The sequence below is a fragment of the Phyllobates terribilis genome, unplaced genomic scaffold (genome assembly GCF_046119375.1).
Source record: "Phyllobates terribilis strain yellow unplaced genomic scaffold, ASM4611937v1 Scaffold_1__5_contigs__length_1240528914, whole genome shotgun sequence".
Taxonomy (NCBI): domain Eukaryota; kingdom Metazoa; phylum Chordata; class Amphibia; order Anura; family Dendrobatidae; genus Phyllobates; species Phyllobates terribilis.
The window spans coordinates 960,947,990-960,973,694 of NW_027362761.1; the positions used below are offsets into that span (position 1 = coordinate 960,947,990).

At 42.4% G+C, this 25,705-nt stretch overlaps 1 protein-coding gene across 2 annotated transcripts in view; it reads left to right on the plus strand.

Annotated features, from left to right (window-relative positions):
• Positions 1-25,705, plus strand: part of ARHGAP10 (Rho GTPase activating protein 10) — a 265,976-nt gene that overhangs the window by 81,055 nt on the left and 159,216 nt on the right. For both annotated transcript variants that reach the window (XM_073642512.1, XM_073642513.1), the window contains exons 2-6: positions 2,810-2,905; positions 2,994-3,055; positions 6,403-6,474; positions 18,817-18,918; positions 24,918-25,028. In XM_073642512.1, coding sequence (XP_073498613.1) covers positions 2,810-2,905; positions 2,994-3,055; positions 6,403-6,474; positions 18,817-18,918; positions 24,918-25,028 — 443 coding nt within the window. The remainder of the gene's footprint in view (positions 1-2,809; positions 2,906-2,993; positions 3,056-6,402; positions 6,475-18,816; positions 18,919-24,917; positions 25,029-25,705) is intronic.

Consider the following 25,705-nt stretch of genomic DNA (forward strand, 5'->3'; position numbering starts at 1 on the left):
TTGCTTTCCTGTGGCCATTTATAGGTTGTTCAGAATATTTAAAAGTGCGGCTTTATTTAAAGAGTGGATCTCAAGTCTGTGAACTTATATATAGCCTGATGTAAGTTAGACAGTTGTAAATTTGTTGCTTACTTGAAACGAGATCTGGCCTTCTTCAGGACATGTCAGAAGTGTTGTCTAGTATGAGAAGCATGAGTTATGCTATTGGTTTTGCACTCACAGAATATGCGCAGCAGGGATTCCAGTTTCCTTGAGCAGTACAACAATGTAAGGATTATGGACACAATTTGTGCCCGCTCCTGTACTTTAATATTGACTTTGTGGTTTTGAAATGTTAGAAAATTACCTTTTTTGGAAGATTTAGTTTACTGGAGATGTCTGACGGAGCAGAAAAATTCAACCAGATTTTAGTAACATCTGCTGCATTAGCTTTTATTATTTTGCTTGTTTTTTAAACCTTTTCATATTTGACAAGTTCTTGAAGAGGTTGTCCGATAGTTAAAGAAGTTCTCTGGAAATACATTTCTTTAAGGGGTTGTCCAGGCTTTGGGTTCAAGTCTGCAATCACTGTTTGTGACCGCAGACTTGTGACTCTTCACAGCTCGCTTACTGTGTGTTGTCAGGATTCTCTGGAAATGGGTGTAGGCATGTGATTTGCATACTTCCGGCCACATTCCGATTAGACGTCACTGGCCTCACTCAGTTCACTTGTATTGAATGCACATGTCTAGTCGGCACGTGACTTCATGTATGCAAATTGCATATGCAATCACATGCCCGGCATTGAATCCTGACAGCACGCAGTGTGCACGCTTTGTGGTGTCACAAGTCTGCAGTCAGAGTGAGTGCAGACTTGAACGCAAACCTTTACAACCCCTTTAAGCCTATTGGTTTGCTCGATGTTAAGATAATCGAAAAAGCTGGTTTCCACTTTTTGCTGCTCCTCCAATGCCTCCCTGCTACTGCTCTCGTCTTTGTATATATTGACTGCAGCAGTGATCCAACTACATAGCACGTGACCACTGCAGCCACTCATTATGCTCAGCAAATGTGGATTGCACTGTACGCTGAAGAAACTTATTCCTGAAAGACTCCTTTCAAGAAATGAAAGTCCCTCTTCCCCTATAATTACAAATACCTTAAAACAAGTTGCTTTTTAAATATAAAACTACTTTGTAAGGTACTTTAAATTACGTTCTCTAAATACTTTTTTAACCACTGTGCTTTCAAATTCTGGGTTGTCAGATACTGGTTGTTTTCATGACTTGTGCTCTTCCATGATTTGCCCATGGTCCACGTCTCCTAGTCTTTTATGGGCTCCATGGAAGGCAATCAGCCATATGTCTTTGGATTCAGCCGAGAAGGTGCGGGAATAAGCAGTTACTCTGCACACTTGTTAATTTCCTCTTTTAAATCTTTGGTTAGCACATTTAGGCTATGTTCTCACAATTTTTTTCTGCAGCAAAACCTGATCTCTTAGCAGGAAAGAAGCTGTGTAAAAAAAAATGCAGGTTTTGGTGCGTTTTTGCTACGTTTTTCAGGATCCCAAAGTTAAACTTTGCTTCCACCACAGAAGCATGAACACAGGTCACCAATGCAAGACATGTGTGAAACCATATTAACCAGAATTTCAAATGTAACAGTGGGGAAAGGTGAATTGTTCAGGAATAATTTTTCTAAGACATTGGCAGTGCATTGAGTTTATAGGACACTTTATTTTCCAACTATGGTCTGCCATTGAGTTGCTCAGAGAGAGTTCAATTTCACACCTCTGTGGGCCACAGGTATTGTTCAATCTCACACCTAGCTCAGCCAATGTTTACATTGTACTCCACTAATTTAAACTGCACTAATCCAAACTGCCATCTCAGATGACAAGATGGTAAAATCACAAAAATAAATGCGTTTCACATATTGCTGTACTTGCCTTTTTTTTTTTTTTACCAAAAACACAGCAAAACCTGATAGCTATGTTCACATTAGGCGTTTTTTCAGCGCCCATTACTTTCAATGTGTAAAAAATGCAGAAAAAAAACGCTGAAAGAAGTGACATGCTCTGTTGTGCAAAAAAACATGAAAAGCACAAAATACCGATGACACAAAAACCAATGTGTGTGCATGAGATTTCTGAAACCTCATAGACTTTGCTGGTACTGTAAAACGCAGCTGAAAATTTGCATAAAAAATTCTGAAATGCTTAGCCATTCCACACACCTCCCAAATTATCGCTTTACTTAACTTAATTTCTTAGACAAGGAAAGTAGCTCTATGTGGATCCATTAAAGGGAAACACTCCAAGTTTTTTTTTTAGTGCTGGAGTGGTGCTTTAAATGTAAATCCCCTGCCCCTGTTCTTATATTCCTATTCCTGTGGCTTCACCTTTTACTGACGCCACTACAGTCTCGCCGCGCCATCTTGTGGCCCATAACTTCCGTCAGAAGTTATGTCACAAGAGCTCAGTGCAAGTCTATGAGAGCCAGAACGAGGCTCTCAGATTTATTGAAAAGTGACCTCTGGTGCTCTCCCTGAAAAACTGGAGCTGCCGGCAGGTCACTTTTCGCAGGAGACTGATGGGAGCGATGCTGGAAAAGGGTGAAGGTGGTGGCTGGCGAGTATGAGACAAGGGGCAGGGGAATTACATTTAAAGCACCACTCCAGAGGTGCAATAAAAAAAACACAGGAGTGGTGCTTGAATGAAAGCGCTTATTTAGCGACTAAAAGTGACAAATTCACCACCATAAAAAAAAATTGTAACATTAGATGTTGGATTGCATGTTCTTCTTGTGACAGACTTCTTTTCCTTTTTCAGGTCTATCGACTGCTCAGAGAAAGTTTGCCCATTCATTAAGAGATTTCAAGTTTGAATTCATCGGCGATGCGGAGACGGATGACGAGCGATGTATCGGTATGGTCGGCCTACTTTCTCTGTTGGCATATGCAGATATCTTGGTGGCAAATTGGATGGTTGACTTTTACCTAATATTGTATTCCAGATGCATCTCTCCAGGAGTTTTCTAATTTTTTACGAAACCTTGAAGAGCAGAGAGAGATAATGGTGAGATTTAAGGTTTTTTTATCTATATTTTATGACTGATCTTAGAATAGTTCTTATGTTTTTGGTTGTTTTTCCAACCAGAATGACGTGACTTAATATCGTCTTCCTGTTTTTAGTTTGAAATGAAAAAAAAAATATTCATTCCATGTTGAAAAATCTAACACAATAGCATCCTATCTAAAGAAAACCTAAAGAAGGGAAGGAATTCTCAGCTACAGGATATGCCAGATGATGCTCCTTTATTGCGATTGGGGTGTCCACTTAACCGTGTAAAGGGTTAATGAAGAAAATTCTAGAAAAAAAATATTAAATAAAGGTGTATGGAGAAATAATGTAAGTGCTTGAAAGTTTGTGAACTTTTTATATTTTTGCAGAAATTTGATCTAAAACTTTTTCTGATTTTCACATAAGTCCTAAAAGTAGATAAAGAGAAGCAAGTCAAAAATATCAGACTTAGTCATTTTTTTCATTGAGGAAAAAGATCCATGATCACATATCAGTGAGTGTCAAAAGTATGTGAACCTTTGCTTTCATTTTCTGGTGTGACCCCCTCCCAACTCTTTGCAGGATTAGCTCAATCTAAATGTAAAAAAACATTACAATGCCTAATATTTTTATTCATTAGGAAGTTTGATTTACTTCTCTTTATCTACTTTTTGGAGTTGTGTGAAAATCTGAGAACGTTTCAGATTACCAAGGGTTCACCAACTTTAACCCCTCTCCGACATGTGCCGTACATGTACGGCACATGTCGTGTCTCTCTCCCTTCAGCGCGGGCTCCGAACAAACTTTAGATTTTTTTTCACCAGTTAAATGAAAAAGAACCTACACATGTTTGGTGTCTACTAACTTGTAATGATCTGGAGAATAGTAATGGCAGGTCAGTTTTAGAAAAAATGCAACTGTGGAATGGCACACTTTTTTTTTTTTTTTTAAATTTCACCGCACATGGAATTTTTTCCCTGTTTTCCAGTACACGATATGGTAAAACCAATGGTGTCGCTCAAAATTACAACTTGTCCCGCAAAAAATAAGCCCTCACATGGCCATATTGACGAAAAAATAAAAAAGTTATGGCTCTGGGAAGAAGGGGAGCAAAAAATGAAAGTGCCAAAAGCGGAAAATGGACCTGGGGGTGAAGGGGTTTAAATGCCAGTGTGTACAGCTCCTGTCCAGCCTTTTGTGTCTGCACGGTTACATACTACAAGCAAACTGTGCTCCACCTGTCCAGCAGTCATATGTTTAAGCCCCTTTTAGAGAAGAAATGAGCCACCTAAAAAGGCCGGCAATCACCAGACGGATGAGCAGAACTCTTGTTCATCAGATGTGTTGATTTTTATGCATGTATAAAAATCATCGTTATCGGCAGCACATTAGCCTGTGTAAACAGCAGATGTGCTGCCGATGTCATGGTATTTACCAGAAGATAAAAAAACAAAAACACTTTAAAATAGCCTGGAAGAATGTCTCTTGTAGATATTTACATCTACTTGCAAATGGTAGATGAAGGTAATTTTATAGGACATTGTGTTTCTGCACTGTACTGGCGTCTTTTTTTTCAAGTAAAAAAAAAAAACCCAACAGATTTTTTGACTTGAAAAAGACAGTAGTATGGCTTAGAAACGCATTATCCTATAAGGCTATGTGCCCACAATGCAGAAATGAAGCGGAAATTTTCCGCTTCATTTCTGTATGTCCTTGCCTGGAAAAACACATGCGGAATTTCACACGCGTATTTCGCGCGTTTTTGAAGCGTTTTGGACATGCGGAATTTTTTTTCTAATGCGTTGTAGAAGGCAATTCCGCATGCTTAAACGCACAAATAATGGACATGCTGCGGATTTTTCCGCACATCAAAAACGCTGCGGAAAAATTCGCAACATGGGCATTGAACTTGCGGAATGTCATTGGGGACCATGGGGGACGGATTACCAAGCGTTTTACAAGTGTTTATACTGCGCAAATTCCGCAGCAAAAACGCTTGAAAAACGCATCTTGGGCACGGACCCTAAAAGAATCTTTATCTACCATTTTAGTAATAAGAGACTTTTCTTCCAGCCGCAAAACCTATTTGATAGTTTTTTTTTTGCTTTTTTTTTCCTCTGCTAAATTTTACCTGGAAGGGTCTCCCCACTCCCGAGACAACAGCAGTTGGACCTTTTAAACCAGAGTTTACCACGCTTTCTCCTGTGCGAGCCATATATTTTATTTTTTAACCTCCTCTAATAGGGTCACCCTATTTTGTGTGTTCTTTCCCTCCGTAGTTTTTGTCATAATTCCATGGTATTGGCAGCAGGAAGAGGGCACCATGGATTGAGCAGTATGTATCATCTGTCAGGTTCACTTTTATAGACCTAGAATAACAGGTCAGGTTTGTTACCAGGGATATGTGTATAGTACCACTATTCTCAAGGAACCACACTTCCTTTATAATATGAAGTCAGTTTACATGGTTGTTTCATCACTTTGACTATTTATACAAACATGGTACTATTTCCAGGGCTACTGTACTTGAAGTTTTTATTTAGCATATTGTTACTCCAACTTTTTTTGTCTTCCTTATTCTCTGAAAGTATGATAGACTTGTGGACCGACAGTTATAGGGTTATAAGGTTAAGAACAATTGTGGGTTACATTAGGATATGTCTAGATCATACGAGCAAATAGAGCAAAGAATGAGTTATTATTTTAGCTTAAAGCAGTTGTCCTTTACTTTTTTCAATTGCACCAATGTATTTAGCATGTGCCCATAAGTGTTTTTGTAATTACCTTTAGTTGTATGTATTACCTGTGAGTGGCGCTATTGCTGGCTGCTCACCAGGCCTCAGATGACCCCTGGCTGCAGCCGGCTCTGACATCCGCTGATGTCACGTCAATTTTCGGATGCAGCCTGGCGTGACTCAGTGCTGCGTTCCATGGCGAGTGATGAGCTGTGGGCGGGGTTACCCCGCGCGTCATACCCAGCATCCACCGCGCGCTTTCCATCTCCTCATTCATTGGGAAAGCGCGTGGTGGATTCTGGGTGTGACGTGCAGGGTAACTCACCCACAACCCAACATCTACCGCTGGGACCGCGTCACTAATGTCACGCCTTACTTGACGTGACATCAGCGGAAGAAAAAGCCGGGGGTCACGAGATGCCTGTGAGTGGCCAGCTACAGCTCCGCTCACAGGCAATACGTACAACTAAAGGTAATTACAAAAACTCTTATGGGCACAGGGTGAATACATTGGGGAAATTGAAAAAAGTACTGGACAACTTCTTTAAAGAGGGATTTGTAAATGCATTCTCATTATTTTGACAGTGGATTCACGTACTTCTTGTCTGACTGTTCACTTTTCATTAGGCCTTAAGTGTAAATGAGACACTGATCAAACCCTTGGAGCGATTTCGGAAAGAGCAACTTGGAGCTGTTAAGGTAAGGTATTTTCCTATTGTTCATGGTCTTATTTTACTTGTATAGATCTGTAGGACTCAGTAGTATATTCTGTATGTTTAGCTAGACCCCTGAAGAAATAAACATTATTATGTTGCAGAAAAATATCAGATTTATTAGATAAGCAATCCAAAAACAGAGACGTTTCGATCAAAAGGACCTTCTTCAGAAAGATTCCATATGGTACACTGCATGTATTCGCTGTGGAGAATAGGGTTTTAATGCCCATAAAATTGATGCTTTTGACCAATACGTCACTGTTTTTGATTTGCTTTTCTAATAAATCTGATATTTTTCTGCAACTCAATAGAGTGCCAGATTTTTTTCTTCACTGATTTCTATGGAGTGGTATCCTATCCTGGCACTATATTTTTCTACAGAGTGATGTACATCCTATCTATATTTTCACTTGATCCCACCATCAAGCTCCTAAGCACCAGACTCTTCTACCAGTCTGTCTCCAGGATTTTAATCCCTTGAAACCTTGTACTATAAACTTTTATATAATATATTTCCCCCCTCATTTCTAAGCATTTAAGTATTTCCACTTGTATTCAATGCTCTTAGGCACCCCTGATCACATAACTATTTGCTGTTTTGACTAACATACTTATTATTCAACATTTGCATATTAACCCTTTAGAAACCAGACCTTTTTAATTTTTTGCTTTTTTTTTTTCCCCTTACTTCCAAGAGCTTTTATTGATATATTTTTTTCCATTAATATAAACAGATGAGGACTTTTTCAAAACTACAAATTGTCCTTTCAAACAACAACACAATACATTGTAAAATTGTGTAAAAAAACAAACCTATCACAATTTTTTTTTTTTTTTTTTGGTGGGGGGGGTTTGGGTTGTTTTTGTGGAGTTCATTGTATGGTAATATTGACATGGCAATATAAGTCTCGGCAATATATGTCTCCAGGTCGCTGCGATTATGGCGATGCCAAATGTATAACGTTTTTTTTTTTAAAAGAATTCAGAAGCTTGTATAGAGAAAAAAGTTTTGGGTTGCCATTTTTTTTTTTTAATCCGATTATTTTTATTAAACAAAACCACTTTACATACAGGTTTCCTTTTTTTCATACAAAAATAAAAAATAAAATGAGATATTGAAAGTCACATATTGGTTAAGGACAGTCATGGGATTTGTACATATAGATGCCAATTAATCAAAAACTATAAGACAACAGGTATTGGTATTAACTAGCCTTTGAGCATAAACAATAATCAGCCGCCTAATCAAGAGCTAATTCTCCTTACTTGTTCTCTCATAGGGTTCTAGTTTTAGATTTTTCCTTTTCTATTTCCTCCTATATGTAAGAGGAGGTAGAATAGGAAGGGTTGCTCTCGCTTACTAGCATATAGGAAGGCAAATTGAAAATAACCACCAAGGTCCACACATTGATTCATATTTATGCATCTCTTTTTTGATACACTCCTCTCTCATAAATATAATATTAATTAATTTTGTTCTTCCATTCTGTTAAGGTTGGAGGGTTCGAATTTAGCCAATCAACTTTATTTTTCTGCCCACAAAGCTTAGTAAAGGCTTGTACTGGTTTAAATAATTTTAGCTTTTGACAGATGGGACTTTTTCTTACTCAACAGTACCAAATAAGTTTTTTTTTTTAATAATTTAGATTTTTGAATTGGGGAAAACGTGATTTTTAATCTCTCCCTCAAACCTCTCTTTTTTTTAAATGTATTAGTGGACAACCCTTTCATGAATTATAAGGCTGTGTGCCCACGATGCGTTTTTTAAGCGTTTCCGCAGCGGCAAAAACGCTTAAAAAACGCATGGTAGAAGGCCTGCCATGTTCCCCAATGATAATCCGCATGTGCTATGCACATGCTGCAGAAATTTCCGCTGCAGATTATCATTGCGGAAAAAAACGCAGCACTACCAATTATTTTGCGGAAGTGCTGCGTTTTCGCCGCCATTGACTTGCATTGGAACGCATGGATTCCGCATCACTGTATATGTAGATGCGCATTCCATGCGTTCCAATGTGCGGATGGTACCCGGGTGTGGAGGAGAGGAGACTCTCCTCCGGACCCAGGTACCATAGAACCTGTGAAAAAAAGAATAATATAAAAAATAAATATCAGATTTACCTTCTGATGGCCCGCGGTGCGCTTGTCCTCCCATGCCGGCAGTTCGCGGTGGACTGAAGGACCTGCACTGACGTCATAGTCATGTGACGGGTCACGCAACGCTGACGTCGGCAGGTCCTTCAGTGTACCGCGATCTGCCAGGCAAGCCAGGACGGAGTGAAGCAAGACTGCGGGGCCATCGGAAGGTAAGTATAGATTTATTTTTTTTATTTTTTACCATTCTTAAGGTCACAGTATATAAATCCATGCCGTTTGCATGGATTTATATAGTGTGACCAAGTTGTCAAGCACTTTCCAAGTGATGCTAAAATCGCTTAACAACCCGCATGCAGAAATGCATGTGAAGAACGCTTCACATCCGCATGTCCCTGGCAGGAAAAACGCATCTACAATCCGCATGTACAATCCGCATGCGTTTTTTCTGCCAGGGACATGCAGAAACGCTCAGGAAAAATCCGGAGCATTTCTGCATCGTGGGCACATAGCCTAACAAACTCTTTTGTCATCGGTTCCTGTGGGGTGTAGGGTGCTGCTCAAAATCACGGACAGTACACGGATGCCATCAGTTTACAGTCCCATGTGCTGTCTAGTTTTAACATTTGGAAAGAGTAATAGAAGATTTGCTTTTTTTTTCCATACATCCCAGAAAATCACTCATGAAACTGATAGTAAAAACTCAGTGATGGAAATCCGTCCTTTATTTTGCATAAAGAGAAAAATTAGTGATGTCTGAATGAAGCTTCAGGCTTGGGTGACACGGTGACTTTGGCCGTGACCTGTCCTTCAGCCAAATTTCACTATGTGTTGCTGCTACATCGCAGTGCAATACTTGTGAGGAAACTGTGATCGCTACAACCAAGTTGCCATAAATCTGACATTAATGAACTTGCTTGTTGTGCCTGTAGTACCCTTAGGATTACAGTGAGACCCCATTAACTTGTAATGCGCTGCGATACAAAGCGAACGTTGGCCGCGTGACTAATGTTCCTGCCAAAGTCGCAGTGTACCCCAGCCTTAGTCTGTCTCGTTCGTTGTTACATTTCAGTTTGTGAAAGATCATTTTTGGTTGAAATCATCTGTTTCAATCAACATTAGAATAATGTATGGTTAAATTTTTATTTTTTTATATATTTATATATATTTTTTACAACCCCTTTGCCAGCATTAACGTCATTCTTGTATATTCTTGTTTTATGTGCGTCCAAGGAAACCAATTTCTTGTTACATTACAAAGCTTACAAGCCAAGCAGTTATATAAGTGAGGACTTCAATAACATTGCAAAGTGGTGTATTTTAAGATGAATATTTTCATAGCATTCTGCTTGGATGGGGGTACCGCCTGAGGTCCTCATCCAAAAAAGGAATTCTAGAACAACTTGTATTGCAAGAACCTTGGAGACCGATCAGCTATTGTTTGGCAGCACTGTCACAAGATAATGGCTGGAATATTCTGTGCAAAAATAACTTTCAATATGCAGTCAAATGTAGCTATTAAAGGGGATTATTTAATAAATGTGTGTATATATGTAATGAGAAAGATGATTTACAGCAGCCACATAAACGAATAAAAATGTTGACTGAATTAGTGTTCTGGGCATGCTTTGTGCTCTGTGCAGAGCTCCGTGCACAAGGAGGGGGAGGACATGACCTTTGACCATTCCCAGTTATGACAGCTGGGTCCTCTGTTGGCTATATGTTAACTTGGCAGACTTTTTTTTTTTTAGCCACAAAACACTACAATCATTCCTAAACTTTAGAGTTGGTTAAATGCATTTACATTGTCAGCTTCTGTAAGAATGCACCTTAATCATAAAGGAAATGGTAACACCCAATTGTCACTTTATTCAAAATTTTCAGGGAGTTGTAACACTGAAATGGGTCAACACACAGTCCTAACATCAGAGGCTCCAGAGTAGCTCTTTGGGCACTGAAAGCTTCTAAAACTAAGGAGGGGTGAAGATTCCTTTTAGGATAAATACTTGTACATGGAAATAAGACTATTCAGAATTAGATCAATGTCGTCCGAGATGGTGAAACTGAAGTTTTGTTCAAAACAGTGCTTCTACTCATCTTTTCTATAGAAAAATAAAGGCAAAGGTCCCGATTCATCAAATTTACACCGGAAAACTGCTGAAAAAAGACTTAGAAAAGTTGCTAAATTTTACGACTTTTGGCATTTTCACGCCAGTCTCTGCGAGCTCTGCCGAAATGGGCGGAGCTGGGGAGGTGCTGGGGTCTGGAGTAACATTTCTGGTGAGGGGCTGAAAATAAGATGCACCTAATTCATTAAGTGGCATACACCTCTTAATAAATTCAGGTCATCTTATTTCCGCACAACCCTCATTAAGATTGTCATTCGAAACAGCAATTTTTATCGGAGCCCAGGTCGATTCATCAAAGCAGTTTTGGCTTAAATTGCTTTGAAAAGTTGTACAATTTTTGCACAACTCAGAGTTTTGGTGTTTCTCGTTCTAGCGTCTCTCAGTTACACCAAAATACAGAGCTGAGACGAGATGGGGATGAGGCGGAGCCGTGATGCCACAGCTCGACTAATTCATGATGAGCTGTGGCGTTCCTTACAACAGAAACCTAAACTCCGAAAGATGAGGACTGGAATAAGATTTCTGGCATGACTCACAGAAGCGCTCGCCACAGGTTAGACGCTCATGCACTTCTTAATGAAGCTGGAGTGTCTTCCTCCTACACATCCCTTCATCTAAACTGGCGAGAAAATCGCTGGTCTTGATGAATCGGAGCCTATGATCTCTGGCTCGGCTAAGCACTAAGTAGACAACGGCTTCAATGACTATACAAATGGCCTATTAACAACCACTCAAAAAAGAACCAAAAATTATGTGTTTCCTTATAATTAAATGTCCATCTGGAAGCTGTAGTCTAAAAGACAGACGCCTTCTGTCTCTTCAGATGACCCTCTCTAAAGTACTCACCTTTATAAGACCAGCAATGAGCTTAGCCCAACTCCTGGATTATATGAGGGCTACAAAGAAAACAAGTGCAAGACAGTAAGGTTAAAGGGGTATTCCCATCTCTAAGATTGTATCCCAATATGTAGTAGGTATAATAATAATACTAGCAAATGCCTCCAATTAGTAATATTGTATAGTTTTTCTGATTAGATATGTCGCTTACCCCATGTGCAGGGCATTGCTGGAGCTTGGGTATCCATGGTTACACTTACTACCACTAACAACTAACTAACTTTCACTATATGAGTGGTTGTAACCATGGATACGTAAGTTACGCAAGTTACTGCAATGCCCAGCAAATGGGGTAAGTGACATAGCGAATCAGAAGCACTAAACTACATTTCTAATAGGAGGTATCTGCTAAGATTATTATTATTATTATTATTCCTACTCCATATTGCGATAGGATCTTGGAGATGGGAATACCCCTTGTTCCCACAATGAATTTTTGACGATGGACAAAAAAATCCAGCAAAGTGGAAAGGATTTATAGACACCTCATGCCCACTTTTTTTTTTTTTTTTTTTTTTTTAAATTCTGCATAAACTGACCTGCAGTGTAGTCTACACAACTGTATCAAAGTGTGGTTTAAAGCCAAATACCGGGAAGTATAAAAAAATAAAAACTTAATTTAAAACATGACATTCCAAAAAGAGACAAAAATGTAATGAAAAAAAAAAAAAACCACAGGTAACCTAATTTACCTAATAGGTGCAGAAAATCTGGAACATCAGATGCTGATCAAATACTCATCGTTTGAATGTAGCTTACCAAATTTGTCCACCTAGAAATTTGTGAGAGAAAATTGTCATCTCGCGACATTTCGAAATCAGCAGGCATCATGCACCTGTTCACTTCTTTAGAAGTGCATGTTGCCTAACAAACAGGTAATCCCTGTCTCACGGCTTGTCTAACAGCCGCGAGACATGTTGCCGTGGCGACACAAATGTATTTTTCGAGAACGCTGAAGACGCTCGGTTAGCACACGAGCATGCTCTGATAACGCCTTATCCGAGCACGTTCGCTCAACACTAATCAGTAGAAATGGGGTCACCTGCCCCGCTCACAACTTAAAGTGTTGTTCCGCTTCGCTCACTTGCCCATTAAGTTTTTAGTTTCCCGTCCTTTCAAGCTCCATCAGTTATGGCGCAATGCAGGCAGCTGGTAATGATGTTGCACCTGTAGTAAAACTGGATATTTCTAAAGCTCAGATTGCTTAATAACTGCAAAGTTTACACTTGTATAATTATTAAAAAATAACTAGAAATTTAGGCTTAATTCACAAATGCAAGTTTTTGTGCGTTTTAAAAAAAACCCATAGTTTTGTGGGGGGTTTTTGTTGATTCAAAATGAACAGGAATATAAAGAAAAGACTTGAATTTCTTTCTGTTGAATCCACTTCTGGCTTTGGCTCAAACAAACTGCACCAAAAACTGTGCAGTTGAAAAAGTGTTTGCCTCCTTCCTGATTTCTTATTCTTTTGCATGTTTTTCACACTTAAATGTTTCAGATCTGAAACCAAATTTAAATATTAGACAAAGATAACACAAGTAAACACAAACACCAGTTTTTAAATGAAGCTATTTATTAAGGGAAAAAGAAATCCAAACCTACAGGGCCCTGTGTGAAAAAGTGATTTCTTTCCCCCTTAAAACATAAATTAACTGTGGTTTATCACCTCTTTGGAAAGCTGAGTTCAATTTCCCTAGCGACACACAGGCCTGATTACTGCCACACCTGGTCTCAATCAAGAGATCACTTAAATTGACAAAGTGAAGTAGACCAAAAGATCCTCAAAAGCTAGACATCTGCTACTATCCAAAGAAATTCAGGAACAAATGAAAAAACAAGTAATTGAGATCTACTAGCCTGGAAAAGTTATAAAGCCATTTCGAAATCTTTGGGACTACAGTGTACCACAGTGAGAGCCATTATCCACAAATGGCGAAAACATGGAACAGTGGTGAACCTTTCCAGGAGTGGCCGGCCGACCAAAATTACCCCAATACACAGCAGTGACTCATCCAAGGGGTCACAAAAGACTCCACAACAACATACAAAGAACTGCAGGCTTCACTTGCCTCAGTTAAGGTCAGTGTTCATGACTCCACCATAAGAAAGAGACTTCGCAAAAATGGCATGTGTAGCATCAGTGTCTCTGCCTCCTGCCAGGCAGAGACGCCGTTCCCCTCACCGCCACGGCCCTGCTCTGGCGTCTTCCGGCTCCTGTCCTGCAGCTACTGTGGCACGCGCAGCTTCCCGGGCACTGTGCTTAGGGCGCGCACGCGCGCTCCCTCCCTCTTAAAGGGGCCTTGCGCGCCGTCCTAAAAAGTCCCCGGCCAATGGCCGGAGGACTTCCCCTATTTAAAGCACCTCCTCCAATATGGAGATGCCTGTGCAAGGTTGTTGTTCTGTTTGCTAACACTTGCTTCAGCCCTCAGGTCCCTCTGCCTGTCAGTCCTGTCTGCCTGTCAGTCCTGTCCGCCAGTCTGCCTGTCCGCCAGTCTGCCTGTCAGTCCTGTCCGCCAGTCTGCCTGTCAGTCCTGTCCGCCAGTCTGCCTGTCAGTCCTGTCCGCCAGTCTGCCTGTCAGTCCTGTCCGCCAGTCTGCCTGTCAGTCCTGTCCGCCAGTCTGCCTGTCAGTCCTGTCCGCCAGTCTGCCTGTCAGTCCTGTCCGCCAGTCTGCCTGTCAGTCCTGTCCGCCAGTCTGCCTGTCAGTCCTGTCCGCCAGTCTGCCTGTCAGTCCTGTCCGCCAGTCTGCCTGTCCGCCAGTCTGCCAGTCAGTCCTGTCCGCCAGTCTGCCTGCCAGTTATCTGCCGTGCCCGCCAACCTGCTTACCTGGAAGCACTTGTCTGTTACCTGTCGTGCCCGCTAGGTTGTCTACCCGGACCACCCGTCAGCCTTCCAGCCGTGCTCATCCGCTGTACCGGTCAGTTCCTGCCATCTTACCTGTGGGAGTCACCTGCTCTCACACAAGGTCGGTCCCAGAGTGGCATCTGGTCCCCCTGCTCGGTCCCTCCTTGGATCACGGAGTCGATTGAGCTGCCTTGCGACCTTGGTCAGACCGAGTAGGTACTTAGTCACGCCCCCTCTGGTCCCTCCTTGCACCGAAGCACAGAGGTTCCACCACCCGGACCCGTAACAGCATGGATGGTAGAGTTCCAAGACGAAAAGCTTTGCTGAGAAAAAAGAATGTTAAAGGCTAGTCTCAGTTTTACCAGAAAACATCCTGATGATCACCGAGACTTTTGGGAGAATACTCTGGACTGATGACACAAAAGTTGAACTTTTTAGAAGGTGTATGTCCCATTATATCTGGCGTAGGAGTAACACCGCATGTCAGAAAAAGAACATCATGCCAACAGTAAAATATGGTGGTGGTAGTGTGATGGTCTGTGGCAGTTTTGCTGCTTCAGGACCTGGAAGCCTTGCTGTGGTAAATTGAACCATGAATTTTCTGTCTACCAAAAAATCCTGAAGGAGAATGTCTGGCCATCTGTTCGTGACATCAAGCTGAAACGCACTTGGGTTATGCAGCAGGACAATGTTCCAAAACACATCAGCAAGTCCACCTCTGAATGGCTTAAGAAAAACAAAATTAAGACTTTATAGTGGCCTAGTCAAAGTCCTGACCTTAATCCAATTGAGATGCTGTGGCATGACCTTAAAAAGGTGGTTCATGCTTGGAAACCCTCCAATGTGGGAGAATTATAACAATTGTGCGAAGATTAGTGTGCCAAAATTCCTCCAGAGCGTTGTAAAAGACTCATTTCTTGTTATCACAAATGCTTGATGCCAACAGTGGCCCAACCAGTTATTAGGTTTAGGGGGCAATCACTTTTTCACACAGGGCCCTGTAGGATTGGATTTATTTTCCCTTAATAATAAAGAGCTTCATTTAAAAATTGCATTTTGTGTTTACTTGTTATCTTTGTCTAATATTTAAATTTGTTTTGTGATCTGAAACATTTAAGTGTGACAAACATGCAAAAGAATAAGAAACCTGGAAGGGGGCAAACACTTTCACACCACTGTAGTGAGTAGTGTTGAGCGATACCCTCCGATATCGGGAAATATCGGATTGGATCGGACCGATACCCAAAAAATATCGGATATCGCCGATTCCGATACCGGAAACCAATGCAAGTCAATGGGACACAAATATCGGAATGAAAATAAACCCTTTCTTTCCTTGTAGGTTAATTCTACATGAAGGAAAACAACTAAGAATAATGTAGAATGTATTACATGAAAAGCCGGCAATTCAGCAGCGGCATACACCGATACCCGACAATTTAGAACAGAAAGAATAGAGCATCCACACATAGATTAGATACATAGAAACATGTCAGTCACATATATAAGAAGTACAGTGATAGTGTTGATTACTGTACTTGTCATTTTAGTGTTAAAATAAAGAATTTATTAAAAAGAAAATTGGCGTGGGGTTGTCCGTAATTTTAGTCTCTAGCGGAGGTTAAGCAGACGGCTGGTGCAGATGTTTGAAGCCTGGGAAGGGGGTAATACCCACGGAGCTTCCCAGGCTACTAATATCAGCCCCCAGCTGAATACCTAGCCTTTACTAGCTATTAAAATGGGGGACCCCCAAAAAAACGACGTTGGGTCCCCCCTATTTTAATAGCTAGCAAAGGCTAGGCAGACAGCTGGGGGCTGATATTAATAGCCCAGGAAGGATGCCATGAATATTGGCCCCCTCCCAGGCTAGAAACACCAGCCGTCAGCCGCCCCAGAAATGGCGCATCCATAGGATGTGCCAATTCTGGCACTTAGCCTCGTTCTTCCCACTGCCATGTAGTGGTGGCAGTGGGGTAATAGGGCTGGGGTTGATGTCAGCTTATAATGCCAGTTGACATCAAGCCCAGGTTAGTAATGGAGAGGCGTCTATAAGACACCCCCATTACTAACCCCATAGTGAAAGTTAAAAAAAACACAAACACCCAGAATAAAGTCCTTTAATTGAAATAAACACACAATTCTTTAATGTTCTAAATTAAACCATACTTAACATCACGCCCATTCCAGCTGAAGCCAATGTCTTCTGCAATAAAAGTAAAATAATAAAGCAACATCATCCTTACCTTTCCATGGTTCCCACGGCGGCTTCAGCTCTGCTACATTCACATGACCAGCTACATCGCAGCCGAAAGCTGCCATCCAGCTTGCCATGTCGCAGACACTGAGAAGCGCAGGCATGCTTGCGCTCCTCAGTGTCTGGCTGTGACGGCATCCAGATGAGCCGAGGTCATGTCCAATGAACTCAGTTCACCTCATGCACGAAACTGACAGCGTGGGAGAATTCTCCTGCTCATGCGGTGAGCGCGAGAGAATTCTCCCACGCTGTCAGTGACGTGCATGAGGTGAGCTCATGTCCAATGAACTCAGCTCACCTCATGCACGTCATTGACAGCGTGGGAGAATTCTCCTGCGCTCAGCGCTTGAGCAGGAGAATTCTCCCACGCTGGGATGGCATTGAGATGACAGGCTGGATGGCAGCTGAGCTCTGCCATCCAGCATGTCATCCTTCATAGACCCTGCCCAGCGCAGGCATTCTTGCGCTCTGCAGTGTCTCTGAAGGATGGGTGTGATAAGTATGGTTTAATTTAGAACAATAAAGAATTGTGTGTTTATTTCAATTAAAGGACTTTATTCTGGGTGTTTGTGTTTTTTTTAACTTTCACTATGGGGTTAGTAATGGGGGTGTCTTATAAACGCCTCTCCATTACTAACCTGGGCTTGATGTCAGCTGGCATTATAAGCTGACATCAACCCCAGCCCTATTACTCCACTGCCACCGCTACAGGGCAGTGGGAAGAGCGAGGCTAAGTGCCAGAATTGGCACATCCTATGGATGTGCCATTTCTGGGGTGGCTGACGACTGGTGTTTCTAGCCTGGGAGGGGGCCAATATTCATGGCACCCTTCCTGGGCTATTAATATCAGCCCCCAGCTGTCTGCCTAGCCTTTGCTAGCTATTAAAATAGGGGGGACCCCACGTCATTTTTTTGGGGGTCCCCCATTTTAATATCTAGTAAAGGCTAGGTATTCAGCTGGGGGCTGATATTAGTAGCCTGGGAAGCTCCGTGGGTATTACCCCCTTCCCAGGCTTCAAACATCTGCCCCAGCCGTCTGCTTAACCTCCGCTAGAGACTAAAATTACGGGGAACCCCACGCCAATTTTTTTTTTTAATAAATCCTTTATTTTAACACTAAATGACAAGTACAGTAATCAACACTATCACTGTACTTATTATATATATGATTGACATGTTTCTATCTATCTAATCTATGTGTAATGCTCTGTTCCTTCTATTCTAAATTGTCGGGTACAGATGCTGAATTGCCGGCCGGCTTTTTTAAAGAGACAGTGCATGAAAACACTATTATTTTTTTAAATAAATCCTTTAACACTAAATGACAAGTACAGTAAGCTGAGCGCTGCCATCCAGCTTGTCATCCTTCAGAGACACTGCAGAGCGCAGGCATTATGGGAACTTCCGATTCCGGTATTCGATATTCTAAAAGTATCGGAACTCCGATACCGCGAATATCGGTCGATACCCGATATTTCAGTATGGGAATGCTCAACACTAGTAGTGAGTGATTTCAGCCTAAGGCTATATGCATACGCCGTCTTTTTCAGGTGGATTCCACCCGGAAAATGAACATTAATGCACAGCAATCTCAAAACGAAATTGCTATTTTCATGTTCCTACTTATTTCACTTCTTTTAACCTCTTCAGGATTTGGAAACACTAAAGCAGTTAAAAGAAGTGATCTGCTCATTCTTCTGGAAGAACGGCGACACTCCCACCGGCCAAACCGCTTCAGCAAAATGATTGCCAGCGTTCTCCTAAAATGGCTTCACCTCTGAAAACTCATGTGCACATAGCCTAAGAATGCTTTGTAACACTGCAGGTTTCTTATAGGCAGGTTGCATGTGATTTTAAGGAAAAAAAAAGCCTCTGTGTAAACCCAACCTAATATTCATACCTTTATCAGACTATTTGGACGTTGAAGTCTTCATAAAAATCAGATTTTTCTAATACTCCTGGCTGTTCGCAGGCCTTGTTCTCTCTACACTGTGCAGAAAATAACCTTACAGATAATAATCAGGGAAAACCATAAAAAGATAAATGAATTTGCGCAGTACATCGACATATGTAATGAAAGATAATAAAGTATTTATGAATTGTACACAGGAAGAAAAGAAGAAGTTTGATAAAGAAACAGACAAGAACTACAGCAATCTAGATAAACATGTGAGCATGTCATCAAAGAAGAAAGAGCCGCAGTTACAGGAGGTAAGGCCAAGTTACTGCATGTCCGCCCATTTTATTCCTGCCTCTATGACCCAAATACGGCATTAATCTAGTGGAGGCCTAAACTCTCAGATACTACAATACCAATCATGGCTAATAAGACTGAGCCTATATAACCAGCAGATGCATTCTTTTTAACTCTAACATATCAGTTTGTAAATCTAATTACCGTATGCACAATATGCAATGCACACATGATCCACACCAATATGCAGAAACACTGGTGGAATAGTGATGACCCATTGGCCCACATTCATTATTCACTTTGTGCCCGATTTTGGCTGATGTTGAATCTGTGACAAAGTCCTATCTGGCAATCAGCTGAGTTGTAATTACTGGCTAATTCTCAGTATGCAAGGCCTCATACATGTCTGTATTTGGGATCTGGATCACATAACATGACTCCTAAATACAGCTCCTATAGACATCTATAGGGCCATTCTGTGAGGAAATAAATTGTGGATTGCTCCCGTGCCTTGCTGTACATGGATCTGGTGGTGGGCACAGACACTTGGCTTTTTTAATATATATTTTAGTAGATTGCAGAGTACAGCATTGGCTGCTGTACGTTATCTCACACTTTCACATCCTGCATGTAGTAATATGCCCTGCATATCATTTATGTGGTGACGTAATTTATCAGCAACAACCAGTATACATGTAGTTACACCACGACTTCCCTGTACACTGCGGACCTATACAGTCTGAGTACACAGCACAGTGTCCTATACTTGGCTCATGGCACAGATCAGGTTTTCAGTGGAATTTGTATCCTGCAGTATATATGAATAGACAAGTCTGAGCAGTTGATTTCTGCACAGTCCATATATCTTATAACCTTGCACATGCCCAGAACGGACGGCTATTGCATCTCAAGGAGTACATACAACCCCCACCTGCAGACCCTGAAATAAACATAGCCTGCATATCACACCTCCTAAATAAAGATTTATACTCCAGACCGTTCTGCACTTTTATGCACTTCTTCGCTCAACCCAGTATACAAAAATCAAATCCCCTATAGATTTCAGACCCATATCAGGATGGGTAAGCCAAATACCACCTCATAACAATCATTTTTACTGCAACTACTTGGACCACCGCCCTCCTCAGGTTTCTCTGGACAGACCTATAATAGGAGGAGGAGGGTTGTGGCGGTGAACAGTCTGGTGTGTATTGGGTAGACCAGGCTGGGTGAGCTATAAAGGGAGTTAGTCATTTGGTTTTTGACTACAAAACCTATAGCTTCATCAGTTTTAGGGCCAAAGACCGGGACATAGTAGAACAGTGGAGCGGTCTATCAAGGTCAAGGAGGAAGCTTTGGTAAGGGTTTATTGTGGAGCGCTGAAGTATCTGATGAGCGAGGCCACCATTGTGACACTTGTGAACAGGTTTTTTTTGTTGTTTTTTTTTGTTTTTTGTTTTTTTTACAATGCTATATCAGTGGTCACAAAGATATGTTTTGAAGTCCCCTAGCCAATGCTGGTAGTTTAGAAGCCATAAACCATCTGATAGTCCTCCTTTAAAGGGAATCTCTCAAGTTTTTGCTATGTAATCTGAGAGCAGCATGATGTAGGGGTAGATGACCCTAATTGCAGTGATGTGGCACTTACTGGACTGCTTGCTGTGGGTTTGATAAAATCTAGTTATATCTGCTGCAGATCTACAATGTCTCTGATTGGCAACTTTCGACCTATGCACAGTGTACACCGAAAGCTGCCAATCTGTGGGATTGTACAGAGCTCATGAATATAGAGGACTACATGGAAGCCGGTTTACTAGTCCTGGAATGGAGATTTGCTAATAAAGCTGTTGTTTTATCAAAGCTACAGCAAGCAGTGCAGTGAGTGACCCATCTCTGGAATCAGGGTCTCTGCCCCTAAATTATGCTGCTCTCAGATGGGGTAGCAAAAATCTGATGATGGAATCCCTTAAAAACTGGCAAACTTCCTCTTTCACATTGAAACTTTTGCTAGGTGCTATCTCAGTCATAGATTTACTCCTGGCATACCCCCTGAGGTTGCGGCACATACCCTCGCAGGTCTTGTACACATACTGCGGATTGACAATCGCTGGGCTATGCCATCCGTGTGCACTTTGTTCAAAATTTATAAGTATATTTCATTCAGTGTCATGAGACTCTGCCCCCACTTTATAGCCATTATGGGGTACCGTATTAAGGGAATTAAGGGAACCGTATCTGACTGGGAGAAGGAATCCATATAGCAGACAACCCAAACATGATGCACACGAGAATCTCTACATCATCTACTATATAATCGGCTTATCCCATCTGTCTGTCCGTCCAGGAAATCCCGCGTCGCTGATTGGTCCGGCCGCGGCCAATTAGCGACGCGGGATTTCAGAACAAGATGGGGGCCATTAGCGGCTCATCTGCCGCACGGAGGTCAGCGGCGATGCAGCCGGGAGATGACCGGCGCTAGCCCGGCTGCTCGCAGCAGAAGTACCCCGACCGACGGCCTAGGCGGCGCCGCTCCCCGGTCCTCCCTTCACATTTGCCGTCGGGAGATCAGCGGCCCTAGCCGCTGATCTCCCGACGGTAGCCGCATGGAGGTCAGCGGCGATGCAGCCGGTAGATGACCGGCGCTAGCCGGTCATCTCCCGGCTGCTCGCAGCGGAAGTACCCGCACAGGCAGCGCCGCTCCCCGGTCCTCACTAACAATCAGCGATGTTGGCGCGAAATTTAAAACACCGCTGTCCTAATTGGTCGCTTCCGCCACCAATCAGCAACGAGCGCAGTCCGGCCGCTAATTGGCGCCGGATTTGAAACACGCAGGCCACCGTCGAGAGATCAGCGGCGACGCAGCCGGGAGATGACCTGTTTCGCGTTCCACGGTGAGTGATGGGCTGTGGGCGGTGTTATCCCCCATCCGGTCACACCCGGCATCCACCGCACGCGCATTCATTGACAGAGCGCGCGGTGGATGCTGGGTGTGACACGATGGGGGATAACCCCGCCCACAGCCCATCATTCACCGTGGTACGCGGAACAGGAGACCCCTGGCTGCAGCCGCAAATAGTCGTGATGTAAGCGGAAGCAAGAGCTGCTGCAGCAGGGGGAATTACGTGCTGGCTGTGCGTGGTCAGCGATGTTGTCACAAGCAGTATTGACAACATGACGTAATTACAAAATTCATTAGGGGCCCCGAGGGGATACATCAGCGTTAGAATCGGGCCACCATCTAGTCTACTATATAATCGGCTTATCCCGTCTGTCTGTCCGTCCAGGAAATCCCGCGTCGCTGATTTGGTCCGGCCGCAGCCAATCAGCGACGCGGGATTTCAGAACAAGATGGCGGTCGTTGGCGGCTCATCTGCCGCACGGAGGTCCTGGCTGCTCGCAGCAGAAGTACCCCGACCGGCGGCCTAGGCGCCGCCGCTCCCCGGTCCTCCCTTCACACTTGCCTTTGGGAGATCAGCGGCCCTAGCCGCTGATCTCCCGACGGTAGCCGCATGGAGGTCAGCGGCGACGCAGTCGGAGATGACTGGTGCTAGCCGGTCATCTCCTGGCTGCTCGCAGCAGAAGTACCCCGACCGGCGGCCTCGCTCCCCGGTCCTCCCTTCACACTTGCCATCGGGAGGGGCCCCGGGGGGATACATTGGGGGGTTAATTTAAAGTAGTGCACAACCCATTTAAACACTGCTTCGCTGATTAGTCGCGCCCGGTTGGCCGCATACATATTCTAGAATACCCGATGCGTTAGAATCGGGCCACCATCTAGTTCTTTAATAATTGTCTGTGCTGCACTATATAGTCTGCTTTAACCATGGGACACATTTAGGTATCAAGTTTGGGAGGAAAGAGGGTTCCGGGGTATAAGTCCAGCGGGTACAGGGAGACATGGATGATGTACAATTCCTATGTCCATGAGTAAAGTGCTGTGGGTATGCTCTGCTGTCCATGCGTCCTTCCTTTAATGGAAGATGGTTATCTTGTCATTTGAGATACTGAAAACACAAATGTTTTTCTTGGCTGTCTTTCATTCTCTAGAGGGGTTATTTTCAAACAACTTTGCTTCTTCCAAAGGGACTACTAAGGAGGAATGTATGAGAAAATGAGCAAAGGATGTGTTCCTGGCCTCTTAGACAAGGTCATCTCACCAGAGAAAAGAGAGAATCCGCTATTTCACTTCTGTCTCCCAGCATTAGGATTTCATAGCACTGGAAATAGTTTCCACAAAAACTCCCTGATCTTCAAATGAGAAACAGAAAAATAGCAAAATTCACTGCTCATTTGTATGACGTCAAGTGACTTCACGTGGCTCTGCATTGCAGGAGAGTTTGTAGCCTGTAGTTCAGCTCAGTGATGAATAGGTTTATATGGTTTCAAAGATGATTACTACATAAAAAGCAGTCACTCCTGACGGGTCTCCTAGGAGAGACCATGAGGGTCCGGCTTATTACGCCCTAGACATTTAAGCCTTCTCTATATCCACTTGTGAAGACACGGGGTCTTCCGTGGATGTAATAATACTCAGACAACACAGGGTGAGGGTAAAACAGCATGGCAATACTGTATTGTCCTCTTTGTGGTTCAATAAACACATAGAACAGTCCCAAGATGGTACAACATTACACAGTCCTCACCCTTCAGCAGGCCCGCCTGGGATAGAACAGCTGCGACTTTGGGACTTCCAGGGCCAACTACCTCAACCAGTTGCCCCCCGCTTCTGGCGGGCCCCCACAGAGAGAAGGTAGCGGCAAGCTTAGAAAGCTAGCAGTCCATCGAGGTACAAGACCAGGAGACCCGAGAGTCGCACCCTCCGAGAGTTTCCATGACTGGCTGGTCCCAATCTGGCTTCTCCGAATGTCTCCATGGGTTCCAGGCGACCAGAGGGTCCCACCTGGCAACCCCAAAAAAACATATCCATGGGGCCAGGTGACTTCATCGTCCCAACATGGTCTCCCCAAATGTATCCATGGGCTCTCTGATAGTCAGTGGTGCAGATCCGTATCTTTCCAGTCAGGGCTATATACCCTTAGGCCGGAATCATGTAGAATCCAAATCTGTGTCTCTTTGGATGGAGCCGCCATGCTATCCATCTACTGTCCTGAAGGATGTCTCTTATTCTCCTTGTAAAGTCTTTCTGATTCTCCTTGCTACAGAAGCATATCTCCTTTTTAAGTAGATATCCACAGGTCAAGGGGTTAGGGAGGGCATTACTCACAGGGCTCATTGTTTGAGCTAATCAATTTACATAGTTGCTATCGCTTGGGCTCATGTAAATAAACATCATTGTTTCAAAATCAAAGAGATAAGATTATAGGCTGTATCATCACACAACTGGTACAGGGACATCTGTCCATCATAGAAACATCAAAGATTGACAGAAAAAGGCCACATAGCCTGTCCTTATATTATATTATATTATATTATTTCATTTTTTTTTTTTAGTTTTTATTCCAGGTAGGGTAAAATCACTTAATGTGGATTTTCGACCCACATCTCCTGGAAATTTTATCTATTACTGTTTGTGAGGCTACATTCACATGACTGTATTTTCGGTTCTAGTTTTGTCCTTGAAAACAAGACAGCACTTCACTCGGACCAAGTTGTTCAGTAGGGCTATTTAGATGACCCCCCCACTGATCAAATGTCTGCATGAAGAAATCTCAGCATTGTGTTAATAGGTAATTACTCCTTGTTATGGAACTATCGATTTAACTGCCGAATTATCAGATGCCAAATCAATAAAATTTCACAATATGCTATGGTCGTTAAATAGTCATGTCGGACGTTTTGGCTCTCTTCTAATTCATGTCTGAGCTGATACTGTGTATATTAAATCCATATATAGTGTTTTAGGTTCTTGGTGATAGGAGATGTTTATACTGTGCTCAAAGTTCTTGACTTTCTTTACAAAGGGAGCGCAGATCTATTCCTTACAGGGTATGGCATGAGATGTACAGTGCCGTTATTCTTCAGCTAAATGCAGCTGTTTTCTCTCTCTCTCGTTTAGGCAGATGTCCAAGTGGAGCAGAATCGGCAACATTTTTACGAGCTGTCACTAGAATATGTATGTAAACTGCAAGAAATCCAGGAGCGGAAAAAATTTGAATTTGTGGAACCTGTAAGTGAAGACATTGGTATACAGAACATAAATGGTCTGTGTCATGCTGTACATAGTCATTGCTGCCAGCAAATCACAGGAGAACAGTCTTACTGCAGCTCTTACAGGGATTGTCCAGAAATAAAGAAAAGAAGTAGCAACAAGTATAATAAAGAAATAAATTGTACTCCGCTCTGATGTTATCTCTGAGGCCTGTACGGCACTAAAATGCACATACTTTTGCATTTAATATTTTTTGCAGAAATACTTATTAATCAGATTACTTCTCCTACTTCCCTCTTATACATCTCACATCTATATGGTGACTCAGTAATAAAGACATCTTCATTATGCTCCTCCAACTAGTTGGGGAGTACTTTTTTTTTTTCAAGTGATGCATACAATTGAATCCAGACTCATGGATTTTGTACTTTTAAAAAAAAAAAAAAAATTATTCCACTGATAACTGCTCTCCTGTGTATATGAGTAATGTCTTTCTTCACATTCACTAATAATGTAGTATTAATGACGTTTTTTTTGCTAATTCTTTCCACTTTTCTGTCTTAACAATCTGATGGATGTAAACAATTCAAGTCTTTTTTTTTTCATAATTCTCAACTGTTTGCTCTTTAATAGCGTAACCTGGTGAAAGAACATTTGCTATATCTTGATTGACAAATGAGGCAAGTTGTGTATTG